Here is a 14,109-nt window from a genome sequence, read left to right on the forward strand (position 1 = left end):
CTTTTACTCCACATACCTTTACTTTAACATTTTTATTCTCTTACCAAAAACCAGTAGTTTTTTATAAATGAAACCCAGGACACTGAATTAGGTAATACTTCCTATTACTCATCATTTTCCAGGTATCTACCCTAAGCCACCTCGGACACAGCCAGCCTCGTTTTGTCGAGGGGGCAATTCCTCCTGTCCCTCCCTCACTGTCCTTGGCCCTCCACCGCCTCACACCTGACCTTGGGCTTTGAGTTGGTTTTTAGGTTGCTGCTTCATTCTTATTACAAAATGGGCACACAAAACACATGGGAAAAACCTCCCATAATCCTATTGCCCAGGTGATACAAATGTTCAATGTCTCCTTTCAATTATTTCTGCAAAGAGTTGACTGTGAGCTCGAGAACAGCAGGAAGTTGCCAGATGCAGCTCTGCCACACCCAGTCACAAGGGCTCCTGCACCTGGTACTTCTCCTAATTAAATGTGTCTTGTTGATAAGAGGTAACTGTATGGGCCAAATTCCTTTGAACTCTACACACATGTACAAATCTGTGTGCATTTAGAGACCATCAGTTAGATGGGACCCTAACACCCCATTTCTCATTCTCAAATCTGCACCACAGACCTTCCGAGTCCCTTTCACATTTGTGTGTGCACAAGGGTTAATTGCCCAAATGCGTCTTTTCTCTGTTACAAGCGGATCACAGTTCTTATGTGTATGCTAGGCTCACTCACTCTTTGCACACATGCCCTGAGCACCTAGTGAGCCAGGCTCTGGGGGAGACACGGGTGAGTTCACGGCCCTTTTCAGAGCAGGTTCTTTACCGTGTGTATTCTTCCTGCAACTGACCCGGATCAGGTGGGAAAAATTTCACCGCTAGGCGAAGCACTGCGTTCTTTGGCCCTATAAAAAGAAAGAATTTAAATGTCACAAGAGGCCAGTCTCCGTATTTGCTATCTTCCCATGTGTCAGCATGTAATTGAGCTAGTACTTTCAAATGGACTGTTGCAGCAAATCTCTCCGAATAAGACGCTGTTAAGAAACTCCCCATGAAACTGTGAGCCCTGAGCGCCAGTCCTATGCATCAGAGATTCGAAACTGCTGTGCCGAACGGAGGTTTCTCAAGAAAACTCTAAAAACAGGCAGGAATTGCACATTAAAATGTTTAAATATTTTTATTTTTAAAAGGGTGTTCACAGGATTAGTAGTAGTAAAAACTATTTTTAATCCCTTACATACTTTACTGAGAAAAAACTGTCATCAGCCACTACCACACTCACCTGAGTGACCTAACTACTGTGAGGAGCAGCTCACCCGAGTATCTCAGCTTTCCTGAAATCTTGTAACACAACCATGTAATTTCACCAAAGAGGAAAAAGGAATTGTTTTGCTAAAATGCTATAGCAACTGAAATGTCCTTAGCTCATCAGTGAATAACAAAGTTACTCCTACAGACTCAGTTTAGTCCATAAAAACTTCCTGGTGACCTGCCTGGTGTGGCTCAGTGGATTGAGCGCAAGCTGTGAACCAAATGGTCACCAGTTCAATCCCCAGTCAGGGCGCACGCCTGGGTTGCGGGCCAGGTCCCCGGTAGGGGGTGCACAAGAGGTAACCACACACTGATGTTTTTCTCCCTCTCTTTCTCTTTCCCTACCCCTCTCTCTAAATATAAATAAATACAATTTTTATTAAAAAAAAAAAAAACCTGGTGAATTCAGCCTATACAACTATATAAGAATTAAGAGCATTATTATGTCTTAAATTTTCAAAATTTAATAAAGAGACTCACAAAAATTATGTTTATAATTACAGAACAGTACTATTTCATTTAAAATGCCAACTAAAGGAAGACCCTCAGCGTCATTTCCTGACTTAGACTCTGTGCACTGAACTTGACACGTCGCCTCTCAATGAGAGGCGAGCCGCCCAGACCCCGAGTGTGGGCCGTGCTGAGTGGCACTGTGACCTCCAGGTCAGTCCGCTGCTGGCGCTCCCCGCGTGGCTGCAGCGTGGTGACAGCCAGCCTCTGGCCATGCCCCATATTTAAACAGTCGAGAACCCAAGTATCTTAAATGAACAAATCTTAAGGAGTTAAAAAAAGGACTTACTTCGTACTTGCCTAATGATGGGTTTCATAGGTTCGAGCCAAACCTGAAGAAGATTTAAGGAAAGAGAACAAGTCTGTTAACTAATTTCTCTACCGGCTGCTCGGCCCCCTGCAGGCCACAGAAACACCTGAGGCCAGACGCCGACAGCGGGGCAGTCCGGCCCGCACTCTCACACACGGCACGCCCCGGCCAGAGGGCTTGGGGGCAGTGCTGAACCACAGGCACCGGTGCTGCCGTGCACAGAACAGCGCCCCCAGGCCCCTGGGGGTCTACTGAGCGCAGGCAGGCGCTCACACAGACGGTGCTGAAAACAGCCTGCCAGGGCCAGCGCAGGAAGCGGAAGCCAGGCTGCAGCAGGTCTGTTAGACTGTTAACGGGCTGGTTCCAGCTCCCGTCACACAGTTCCCTCCACTCTTTTAAAGGTTCATCTGTTGCATAAAATGAATCACAACCAGTTTGGTAAAACTGTTTGTTCAATCTCACTTTCAGAATGGTTACCATGCAGGAGGCATGAGCAGAGTCACAGAGAGAGGGCTTCCTCGGCCCGTGTGCGTCCGGGGCGGACACGCTCTCCACAGATATCGCCACGTCCCCCGACAGTGCAGCTTTGACAGCGGTCACATTCTGGTTGGGAACTACCTTACTTGTATCGTGACAGTCGTCCTCAAGGCTCCTGGTGACCCGCGGACGTCGCGAGGACGCTACAACACATTCAGAGTCTATTTCCGAAGGAGTGAGAAGCACCTACCCAGTAGGACGGGGCGTTCTGAAACTCCAACCCGAAGTAGTCGCATTCTGTCAGGTTCAAACGCCGCCACACGCGTGTCAGTAAGAGCTGGCCGTCGCCCTTCGGCTATGGTGGGACAGGAGAGACCAAGCACAGGGGAGTGAGGGACTGTAAGCAGCAGAGGTTTGCGAACACTGGGGCACAGGGCTACTTCCTGCACACAAATTGTACGACAGTTAATTTCTTGTTTCACTTTCCTTCCAGAAAGGTTACAAACTGTCACAAAGCAGATAAATGGGCCTGGAGCAATTTGCACTCAGGAACTGACACCAAATGAAGCTAAAAAAACTTTCAATTTTACATTCTCAGTGTCTTCAGTCCTATTTCTTTGTAACTTTAGGCTACGGAAACCATTTTTAGTCTTGGTAAACACTTTATCAAATTCTGATATTTACTAAGAAGGTGGGTCTCAGAGTACGTGTTTGCGTAAGATCCCAGTGACTGACACGGTAGCTGGTGGCACTTCATGCTTGTGGGGAAGGACAGGGACCCCTTTCAGACGAGGTGGGCAGTGGGCTCGAAACCCCGGCACCCTGAAGACCGGAACAACTCGGAGGGGAACAGGTCTATACTCTTGGGGCGGGCAAAGTCTTCCTAAGCAGAACACAAAGGAAAGGCTGAGAGAGCTGATCACATAAACATGAGAGGCTTCTGAAGAGAAAGACACGGAACAGAGTTGCAGGCTAGAATCAGACTGAGAAACCCAGTTTGTCTCGGACAGCTCCAGTGACCCAGCTGGAGAAACGCCCCCCGGGATACACGAGGAGAACCAGCGGCAGTGTGGCCATGGGCAGACGGCCACATCCACACACTGCTGGGGCCACTTGAAAACACCTCAAATTTACATTGTGCAGAACACCTCTGCCCCAGCAATTCTGCTTCTGGAACTTTCTCCTGCAGATACTCGCTCACCCCATTAGACAGAGCCGGGCAAGCAGGACGAACTCAGCAAAGAACTGGTGAGCTAGACAATGTAACGGGGAACGCACGGCCCTCGAAGAGCACACAGCCCCCTCGCGTGCGGCTGTGGAATGAAGTCCCAGACTGCAGTTCCGTCACAGAAAAGGAGTTTCCACGCCTATACAGTGCATGCAACACAATCCCATTCGGTGAAACACACACGGCCCCTTTACGTGCCATGGAAACCAGTCTGAAGGCTGGACACTGTGTCTCAAAGGTGACCACAGTTAAAGGACTAAACCGGGCAGTGAGGGGACCAGGGCTCTCAGTTTTACCTTGTTTAGGAATTTCTGTAATGTCTGAATTTCCTTCAACAGGCATGTCATTTTTGTAATTAAAAAATAATATACGCAAGTGTTTATGGGAGCAGGCAGATCTCCACTGTTCCAAAGGACATCATGTTCCTTTAGGTTTAACCATCAGATTTTCTGACTGTGCACCCAAGTGTGGATGCTCCTAAAACGAGAGTTCTCATTTGAAGGAACAAAACCCTGCATTCCGACCTAACAAGGACGCACAGAGACACGGCTAGACGCATCTCGTTAGAATGAAAGGGGAGCTGCAGAGGACCTTATACTGCAAACACAAAATGAAGGGCAAAGAGCCACCCTCCCGGGTTCAGGTTCCCGTGTCCTCCCCTCATGCAGGCGTCAGGGGGCAGCTCCACAACGTGCCAGGTGGCAGAGAGGTGTGCCCACGCTCCACAGCAGCTCTGTGCATTCGGGGACAATGAGGACAATGCCTCCCAACCCGGACGTCTCAGAGGGATGCGAGCCAATTCCTCCTGGGGGTGGACAGGTCAGAAACCATGGAAATCGCAGAGATTGCCACATACAACCCCTTGACAGCCCCTGGGTTGTAAGACCACCCTGGAAAGCTCTCTCCAAGCCAGGTGTCCTCTGCATACCTTTACCCACTGTCACCAGGGTAATCATGCAGTCCCTCCTCTCTACTTTCCCTGCTGACTGAGGGGACCAAGTAGCTGCAGGACTGGAGGTGGGTGGAGCTGGGGGCTCCTCGGGGTCACCCAGGAACACTCCAAGTCCCTCGGCATGAGTGCACAGTCCCTCGACCAGCATGCCCAGGCTAGTCCCCTCGCAGGAAGGCTCCTCTTACTTTCCTTCTGCTGGACTGCAATGTGTCCTGGAGAGCCTGGCCAGTCACCTTATCTGCAGGCCCCTAATCTCAGCTAGTCCCGCCTTACTACCACGTCACCTGGTGCTCACCTCCAGTCATGCGCTGCTGGCATGGCCATGCACACCTGAGTTCGGGCTGAGTCCCTCCTCCTTGATGGCAAATTTGAAGGGCAGGGACTGCACCTCAACCACCCTTGAGTCCCCAGGCCCAGCCTGTGTGAGGCGTGCCACTGGCCCCTGGCCCCCAGACCGCTGTCCCTGCTCCAATGCCTTCAGCCCTGCGCTCTTCTTCTGCCACCTGCCACCCCGTGTGCTGGCTGGGCGCAGCCCTACTGGGCCTCCCACTCCTGGGCAGCACACATTCCGTGTGCAGGCACACAGTGGCACGTGCCCGATTCATGCTTCCCGTGCAGAGTCCCACACCCAGGAGAGGGTTCATGAGTCCGGTGCAGAAACACGCTTAGTTATGCGCACGCCTGCATTTATACACATATATGCATGCGCGACACACCTGCAGACGGACACACGTGCGAATAGACACACGTGTATGGACCTGCACACAAATGAATGCACATATAGGCATATGTATGCAGGTGTGTTTAACCCCCTGAATTGGAGTAAATTCTACTAAACTAAAAAAGTTTCACAAGTCAATTATCCTACGTTCAGGTAAGAAAAGGAGTTTTGGATTCTCTGTGCCACCTGAAATACATACTCAACTCCTACAAACCCCACCAGAATCAGGCGTTTTCACAAGCCACAAAGAACCAGACATTTCCAAAGCTACTTTAAATTGATCCAAAGCACAGTAGTGGGGAATCCCTTCTAAATCTTTTTTATGAAAAGGAACCCCTAAACTGCAAACAGACCCATACACACGCCCCACAGAAAAATGCCCACTAATGGACATCAATAAAAATATCCCCGATAAAATGTCAGCAAACAGTACTCAGCAATGACTAGAGAGTAATAAGCCATAACCAAGTAAAATTATTCAAAAGGTAGAGGACCGTTCAGTATAATACTGGACACTCATTACTGTACTAATCCACCTGTGGGGGAAAACAATCCTTGATGAGGCCCCAAGTCTGAGACGCTGAGAAGGCATCTGATAAAATCCGGTTTGCACTCTTGGCCCCCACGGAAGAGACAGGTGATCGTTTACCATCTAACCAGACGGGACCCTCCCGGCAGCGCATCTGCCGCTATTGTGTCAGCGTGGACATCAACACAGGGAAGAATCGAGAGGGAAAAATCAGAAAAGAGGAAGAAAATCCACCACTTGCAGATATACTAAATAACTTTGAAAATTCAAGAACATCAATTAGAAAACTATTAGGAAAAAGAAGGAATTCCATTAGGTGGTGGGAGGAAGTTCTCGGGTGGACATCACCAGCTTTCACACGTCTTCAGGACAGAAAATAAACCACCGCACTCGGAACAGCAGCAAAGAAAACCAAGTGCCTGGGATCGATCTCACAGTAAAGGAAAGCTCTACGGAGATCACGTAAAGACCCCTGTTACGAGGGGGCAGGGCGGGCACACAGGGCGGAGGCGCACAGAGGTAGGGGAGAAGCCTCCTACAGACATGCGGTCCTTCCAGAAGAGCCTGCTGTCTGGATGGAAGTGTCAGCGGCAGAATCTGAGAAACCAGAGAGGCTGATTCTACAGCCGATGCACATTTCTAAATGCAGAGAAGGCCACGCAAAGTCTGGAAAAGAAAACAAGGGGAGGAATAGCCGTATCAGATATTCAAATTGTTGAAAACCACAGTAAGTAAAATGTTTGGTCCTGGGGCACATCTACAAAGGAGGTGAAGGAATCTATCCAAGTACAATACATAAGGTGCTGGCGTGTCCAATAAAGATGACATTTCAAATCAATCAGTGGGAGAAAAACAGATTTTTCAGTGAATACTACTGGGCACCTATCTGGAGAAAATACGGTTGTAGCCTTACCTCACATCATAATTTCAGGAGTAAAACATCTAACCACAAAAGAATCTATTCATGAAAGGGCAGCAATGAGATAATTTTGTTTCGTGCCCCGGGTGGGGAGGAAGCCATTCTCAGCCCACTCCGGAAGCCAGAGGCCATAATAGGAGGCTTGAGAGACTGAAAACACAAAAATCAAAAACGCCTGCCAAGAAAGAAGTACTGTAAAGTCAAAAGACTTTTTCAAAGACTAATAGGGAAAAAAACATTTATGGCTCCTATTACAGACAAAGGGCTAATTTCCTTAAAACACAGCAAACTTCAAAAATCAGTAATGAGATTAGAGCTGGAGAGAAAAATGGGTGAAAGAACAGGCTGTTCACAAACCACCCTAAAAGACGTGCACACACACACGCACACACACACAGACGCGAAGGTCGAGATGCAGCGGAGACTTCAGGCCCTGGCCTCTGTCGGATGGCCAGAGCTCGGAGTCTGGAAGCAGCAGCGCGCCTGAGGGCAGAGGGCTGGAGCCGCCTACTCAACGTCCACACCCACACCATTCTCTCACAAACCCCGCTTCTAACAAGTATTGCACTGTGCAAAACCACGCACAGAAATAAGACCTGTTCCAATAATGCCTCCACCAGCAAAGGACTGAACATGCCCTAAGCACCCGGGGACAGAACAGGGAACGAACCGGGCACACCCAACGCCGTTACTGGGAGTGAGCCTGTGCAGTACCATATTGGGGTACAGAGCCGTGCCCACAGCGGAGACCTGACTGCAGCACCCCGACCCGCCCTGGTCCCCCACCGGGGAGGCTCCTCAGAGCAGCCGCGGAGCAGACTTTGAGTGGAGTCCTGGCTGCCCCCGTGGTGGGGATGCTGAGCCTGGGTTCTCCTCCCGTGAAAAGTAAACACAGTTCTTCCGCTGGAAGCAGGGGGGTCATGGGGATGTAACGAAGTAACGCCCCGCTGGGGGCCTGGCCAGGTGCCCTGTCGGCACACCCCCGAGTCTTGTCGTACAGGGCTGCAAGGAGCAGGGAGCAGACGGGACACGGCCTGTGTTCCACGACGGGCTCATCGCTCAACACGCAAACGGTTAGCTAATTTCTCCTGCCGAGATGTATGAAAGCTCACCATCTTTTCTACAGTGCATTTTAGATACCAAATTTTAAGAGTATTTTTCAACATTACTTGCCAAAATCATTTTTCACAGGTTCATCCCCCTTAATTTCTAGAGGGGCGTCCTGACCGAGCTCATTAACTGCTGCCATCCACTCTGCTCAGTGTCCTGTTCTGCCACAGGGCCACTCCTACCCGCTCACATCTGTGCTTAAAGTTCACCTTCTCTGCCTGAAACGCAGACATTCCCCGCCAGGTGGACCGCAGTGCCCACTGTGTGCCCAAAGGGGCAAACGGCGGGAGGCCACACGACTGCGCCCGAACGGGAACAACTTCCTCGCAGACAGCAGCAGCGCGTCCGGCCCTGGCAGGCCCCACAAAGGCAGCCCGAGGGCCGCAGAGCCGGCTCCCACTGAGCGAGCAGCGCCCAGGCCAGCCCTGAGCTCGGAGGGCTGGCTGCAGGAGAAATGGCACCAAGAACACAGTGACAAAACACAGGTTAAAAACCCGATTTTTCTGTTCAGCGTTTCCATTTCCCCAGCCAGCCAGCCAGCTCGGACGTAAAGCGCATTGTTAAGGTCTGCACCAGGGAAGTGCCACTCCAGAGGGTGTCGGTGCAGACGGGCAAGCAGAGCGCAGCTCACAAAGTACTTCTTTATTCTTTGTCTTGAGCAGTGTGGGAAAATTCCTCTCGCAAAAGCTTGATTCCTTCCTTCAACTTGTTTGTTTCATGCGTTTGTTTAGTTCATTTGCCAAGTTGAAACGTCTCCGTCAAGGTGCCCACTCCTGTTGCACAACGCGATCTCTCCCGCAGGTCTCACTGCTGAAGATCTTCCTCGTCTGATAGTTAAGTCAGCCCGACTTCCTTGTACACAGTGTCATCCTGTGGAAGGAAGGTAATCACAAGAGCTCACGGGAAACTGTAGCACCATTCATCCTGGGCTCTGTGAAAGGTCACTGGCGTTTCTGATGGGTGTCTCGTTCTCCCTGGCACACTTCCGCACCTTAGGTTCTCCCACAGTCCCAGCTGCTGTCACTGAGACTTGTGCTGAATCCGGGAGCACAACGGTGACGGCTGCGCCCGCCTGTGGGTGGGGTTCTGGATCTGGGCGAGAGGGATGTGCCCTCACTTGGCGCTCAGACTGGAGAGCCAGGACTCAGATGAGCTCCTCAGCACGGGTCCCTCAGCACCCAGCTGTGTCTATGATTTGTCTTCAATGCCTCAAGGAAACAGGACAATAGACGTCCCCACATTTGAACCCGTGAACGTGGGGGAGCATTTTCTAGGGGTTGCCTCTGCCCCGAGCCCACCCCCAGGCTTGCTTTGTGAGATTGGGGTTCACAGGAACACGGCTTCACTCTGTTTCTGTGGCACTGGGCTCTTGGTGCCGTGGGTTAGCTGCCAGTAGGTTGCCAGGCGGGTGCAGGGGACCCAGGGCCCCCACCTCTGTGATTCTCCCCACACTCCAGTCCCACAATTCCTCAGTGCTCTCCCTCCCCGTCAGCTGGCTGTCCCTGTCACTGGTTAATTGTCACTCCCGTGCATTTCCCAGCTTACAGAGTTGGTGTATTGGTCTCCTGATCAGTCCCTGGAAAATGCCCATGGTCTCCAAGCCTTAACAGCTTCACCTGGGAAAGAAGAGTCCTAAAACCAGGGGGAACAAACCCAAGTCTCCAGTGGCACCAGATACCATGTTCGCACAGGGCATGTTGGATATGGCACCAAACACACGACCTCCATTTCTCGTGAGTTTTATGAGTTGGGAGAGACCCACTTTTTACTCCTTGTCTTTAACTGAGTGAGCCTCAGGGACAAAGTGAAACAGGTGTCTCGGCTCAGTGGCCTCCTGGGCAACTCCCCCCTCTTCCTCATCAGCGAAGGGCTCTGGTCGGCCTGCCTGTCCTTGCTTGTGTGCACTTGTGAAAACAGCCCCAGAAAGGAAACCTGTCTGTCGACGTGCCACCCACGTCCCCGCCGGGCACTCTCACAGGGGAGGCTCGCCTGGGAAAATCACACTCCAGAACTGGGCGGGGAAGCCAGCGCCAGGCAGCCTGCAGCCTCACTTGTAGAAGTGCACCGGCAACCGTGAACGAGCAGACACTGAAAACCGAAGTCCTGAAACAGAGAGAGGTTCGAAAAGCAGAAAAATTAACCTCCAGTGAGCTGAGTGGATGTGCTACACTAAAGAAAGCTTAATTTTAAACATTTAAGATCCTTGAAAAGGTCAATGGTTCATAAAATGAGGAGACTCTGGGGGTGGGGGGAGCAAAAAGGAGAAAAAGGAGAAATAAATTAAACTGCAACAGGAGGCACAGATAACAGGTTAAGAGGAGGTGGGTGTAGGTCACAGTCAGTGGTGGGAACGGAAACAGACGCACCCGGGACACGGAATAATGCAAGAAAAGTCTGGGCTCGGGACCAGAGAGGAATCACAAACACTGGGACAGGAGTTCCAGGGGGTGGGGTGGGGGCAGCCCGGAAGTACTTGTGGACTTTCTCGGTACTAAGCTGTCATTTCTCAATCTCTTGTGGAATCATTCAAAACCAAAAAAGTAAGAAACAAAAATATAAAGTGCATTTTCAGCAGAATGAGGATGAGGCCAAGTCCTGATCACAGACGAGACACCGGAGCACAGCACTGGCCGGGGCGAGGGCGCATCCTGTGGGGTCAGACCTTGGTCCCGCCTGCAAAGCAGAGGGGAAGAGGCTCTGCAGGCAGAGCCCCTACGCAGACCCGCCTGGCGTGGCAGAGCACCGCAGGCAACACGTGTGGGGCATGAGGAGAGACGGCCCTGCAGAAACGCTGCCGCCAGGGACCTCCACTGGCTGAGACGAAACGAAGACCAGACTCACTCACATACAGACCTCAGGTCCTTAGATACCCTTCAAGCTTCAACGAGCCTGTAACCAGCCACCCACGCAAGACCTCCTTAAGATGGCCAATCCATGAACTTAGGTGCTTCAAAAGTGGGTGATCAACACAGAACCATCACTGCAAATATTCGAAGATATTCAAGACAAAAGGAGAGAAACAGGAAAAAAAAAGTCAAATGGACACTCAGCAGAAATGTCGCCTCTTCAGCAGATGGAACTGTGACCGATATTTCATCAGGAAATTCAGAAGCGGTTAAGAAAGCACCTGCCCGTCGCACAAGAGCACACAGCAGAGGTCCGAGAGCTCGAGACGAAGGCCACACCCACGCAGAGAGCAGGGCGGGCAGCGTGGGAGCTGCCAGGCCCTGCTGTCCTGCTGTGTGACCGTGGGTGACACTGTGAGTGGGTTACTTGTCTTTTTAGGGTTGAGTTGTCAGTTATTTTTAAACATACATTCTAGATACAAATTCCTTATCGGATATAAAATACGCTCTCATTATCTTCACTTTCTCAACAGTATTATTTCTAGCAGAAATGTCATTGTAATGAAACCCAACTTACCTACTTTTTCTTTTCTTATTTGTGATTTTCGGGTCCTAAGAAATCCCCCTCTAGCCCGCGGTCATGAGCATTTATTCCTAGGTTTTCTTCTAAGGGTTTTCTAGCCTTTGCCCCGACATTTGGGGTGCCGATCCATCTGAGCTGGTGTCTGTGTGTGGTGTGAGGGAGGCCCCACCGTCCCAGCACTGCGTGCCGCAGACAGCTCTTTCCCCATTGACCCGGCCGGGCGCTCCTGGCTGTGCGCTCACGACGCAGTAAACGGGAGGGTTTCTGGGCTCATGACTCCATCCCATTGCTTTGTGTGTCTGTTCTTACGCCAGAGCCGCCGGGCCTTGGTTGGCGCAGCAGAGGCAGCACTTGCAATATGAAACGTGAGAGTCCTTCACCGTTCTTCCTCTTCAAGGCTGTTTTTGGCTGTTCTAGGTCCCTTGCATTTCCACGTAAACGTTACATCCAGCCCGTCAGTTTCTGCAGAAAGCCAGCTGGGACTCCGGCAGGGATCACGTCAAGTCTGTAGGTCAGCTGGGAAGTACCACTCTCTTAGGAAGCCTTCCTACCCGTGGTCCTGGGGTGTCTTTCCACGTCGATCTCCTTTCATTTCTTTCAAGTCTTACAGTTTTCTGTGCACGAGTGTGTTTTCAGATTCTCTCTGTTCACTTATTAGCAGTTTCACGGGAGGTCCTAATGCTTCTTCGAGGCATTCAGCCGCAAAGTCCCTGGTGGTCCTGGGAGCCGCCGTGCCCCGCAGGGTCGGGACCTGGAGGGATGAAACGCAGGCAGCCCAAGTGCGTGACCCATGATCCCTAGAAGCACGAGGAATAGCTGCTAATAAGTGTTTTTGATATTTTGGTAAACACCACCCTGAAAATGAAACTGAATAATATAAGTTCTTCAAGCCGAATCTTTTCCTATAATCTGTAGGTATTTATTGAAGGGGGAAACTCACTTTCTTCTGATACTTGGTTCTGGCATTTAAAAATTTTCTTTAAAATTCACATTTTTCACAAAACACATAATGAGGTTTATCAAGTTCGCTTTAGTAGCATGTAGCCCCCCTCTCCTTAGTTAATAGAGCTTCTCAGAGAAATGTCCCATTTGGCTCTACCACAAGCAGGATTCCCAGGGGTCAGGCAAAGGTAAATGCAGAACAGAGCAGAGACAATTATTTCAGGGTTTCACGTGTATTGTGTTTAGTTTTTAGGTAAAAAATTACAATGTAAAGAATAGTACATATTTTTGTAGCTGGATTCAACAGAAAACCCTAAACAAGTAAAATCGAAGGTTTAAAAAAGTGGATGGACAATACAAAAGGGACGGCAATTTGACGCTATAAACAAACATCAGTAAAGTGTAGTTTAACCAGAATTTTATTGTGCTTGGGAATATTCAATTATTTTTATAATTATACTGGGAAGGAGAAAAGACCTCTCTGGGTTCTTATCTTTGTAATGTTTTCCCTATGAATAGTTCAATGCAAAATCTCCAGGAGACTAACTGCCTATTCAAAACTCTCTTTACGGTTTATAACTACAGAGCTCCCCTTCAAGAAATCAGTAGTTGACTACCAAGAAGTGTACAGTTTTGAGGTTCTTTTGTTAAATTCATTCCCTAAGTACTTTATTCTTTTTTTGATGCCATTGTAAATGGAACTGTTTTCTACCCTCTTTTTTTAATCCTCACCCGAGGATGTATTTTAATTGATCTTTCTTTTCTCTTTTTGGAGAGAGAGACAGAGAGAGAAAAAGACAGACAGACAATGAAGTGAGGAACACCCACCTGTGGCATCCTGTTTGTACCCTTTTGGTGCTCAGTGCGATGCTCCAGCCAACCGAGCTACCTGCCCAGGGCAAGTCAGTTGTTTTCTTCATTTATTTTGTTTGGGATTGCTCATTGCTAGTGTGTAGAACTACAAAAGAGGTTTGTATACTGATCTTGTAATCCTGTAGTCTTGCTGAATTCATTAGTTCTATTAGGTGGGGTTTTTTTTTGTTTTTTGTAGATTCCTTAGGATTTTCCATTTAAAGAATAATGTTGCCTGTTGCCTTGGCTGGTGTGGCTCGGTGGACTGAGTGCCAACCTGGGAGCCAAAGATTGCAGGTTCGATTCCCAGTCAGGGCACATGCCTGGGTTCCAGGGCAGGTCCCCAGCTGGGGGCACCAGGCAACCGATCGATGTTTCTCTCACACGTTTCTTTCCCTCTCCTTCTCCCTCCCTTCCCCTCTTTCTAAAAAGTAAACAAAATCTTTATTTAAAAAATAAATAAATGATTATGTCTTCCAGAGATAGTTTCATCTCATCCTTTCCAGTCTGGATGTCTTTTGTTTCATTTTTCTTCTTATTTTTCTTTTCTTCCTAATTGTCCTGGCTGGAGCTTCCAGTACTAGGTAAATTTCTAAAACTCTCTGGACCTTAATTTTCTCAAGTATAAAATAACACTAGTACCTACGCTCACAGTGAGGACAGAATCAAATAACAAGGGGCGAGACACCTCTGAGGAGCACACGGGAGGCGGAGCACACGCAGTGATGGCTGTGAGGCCGCGTGTGAGAAGCACCTGAAGCACAGGGTTCAGGATGGTGACCGGTAAACTGGTGGCACGGGAGCCCCAGGCACACGGTAAACAGAAAGCAG

At 49.6% G+C, this 14,109-nt stretch overlaps 1 protein-coding gene across 12 annotated transcripts in view; it reads right to left on the reverse strand.

Annotated features, from left to right (window-relative positions):
• The window catches only part of FARP2 (FERM, ARH/RhoGEF and pleckstrin domain protein 2), an 83,121-nt gene that overhangs the window by 51,491 nt on the left and 17,521 nt on the right, over positions 1-14,109 (reverse strand). For all 12 annotated transcript variants that reach the window (XR_008426241.1, XR_008426240.1, XR_008426238.1 and 9 more), the window contains 3 exons: positions 2,847-2,951; positions 2,099-2,141; positions 815-893 (listed from right to left, as the gene is read on the reverse strand). Coding sequence is in view for 8 of the 12 variants with exons in the window: in XM_045198365.2 (XP_045054300.2) it covers positions 815-893; positions 2,099-2,141; positions 2,847-2,951 (227 nt within the window). In the remaining 4 variants the exon portion in view is untranslated. The remainder of the gene's footprint in view (positions 1-814; positions 894-2,098; positions 2,142-2,846; positions 2,952-14,109) is intronic.

Source organism: Desmodus rotundus, chromosome 2 (genome assembly GCF_022682495.2).
Source record: "Desmodus rotundus isolate HL8 chromosome 2, HLdesRot8A.1, whole genome shotgun sequence".
Classification (NCBI taxonomy): domain Eukaryota; kingdom Metazoa; phylum Chordata; class Mammalia; order Chiroptera; family Phyllostomidae; genus Desmodus; species Desmodus rotundus.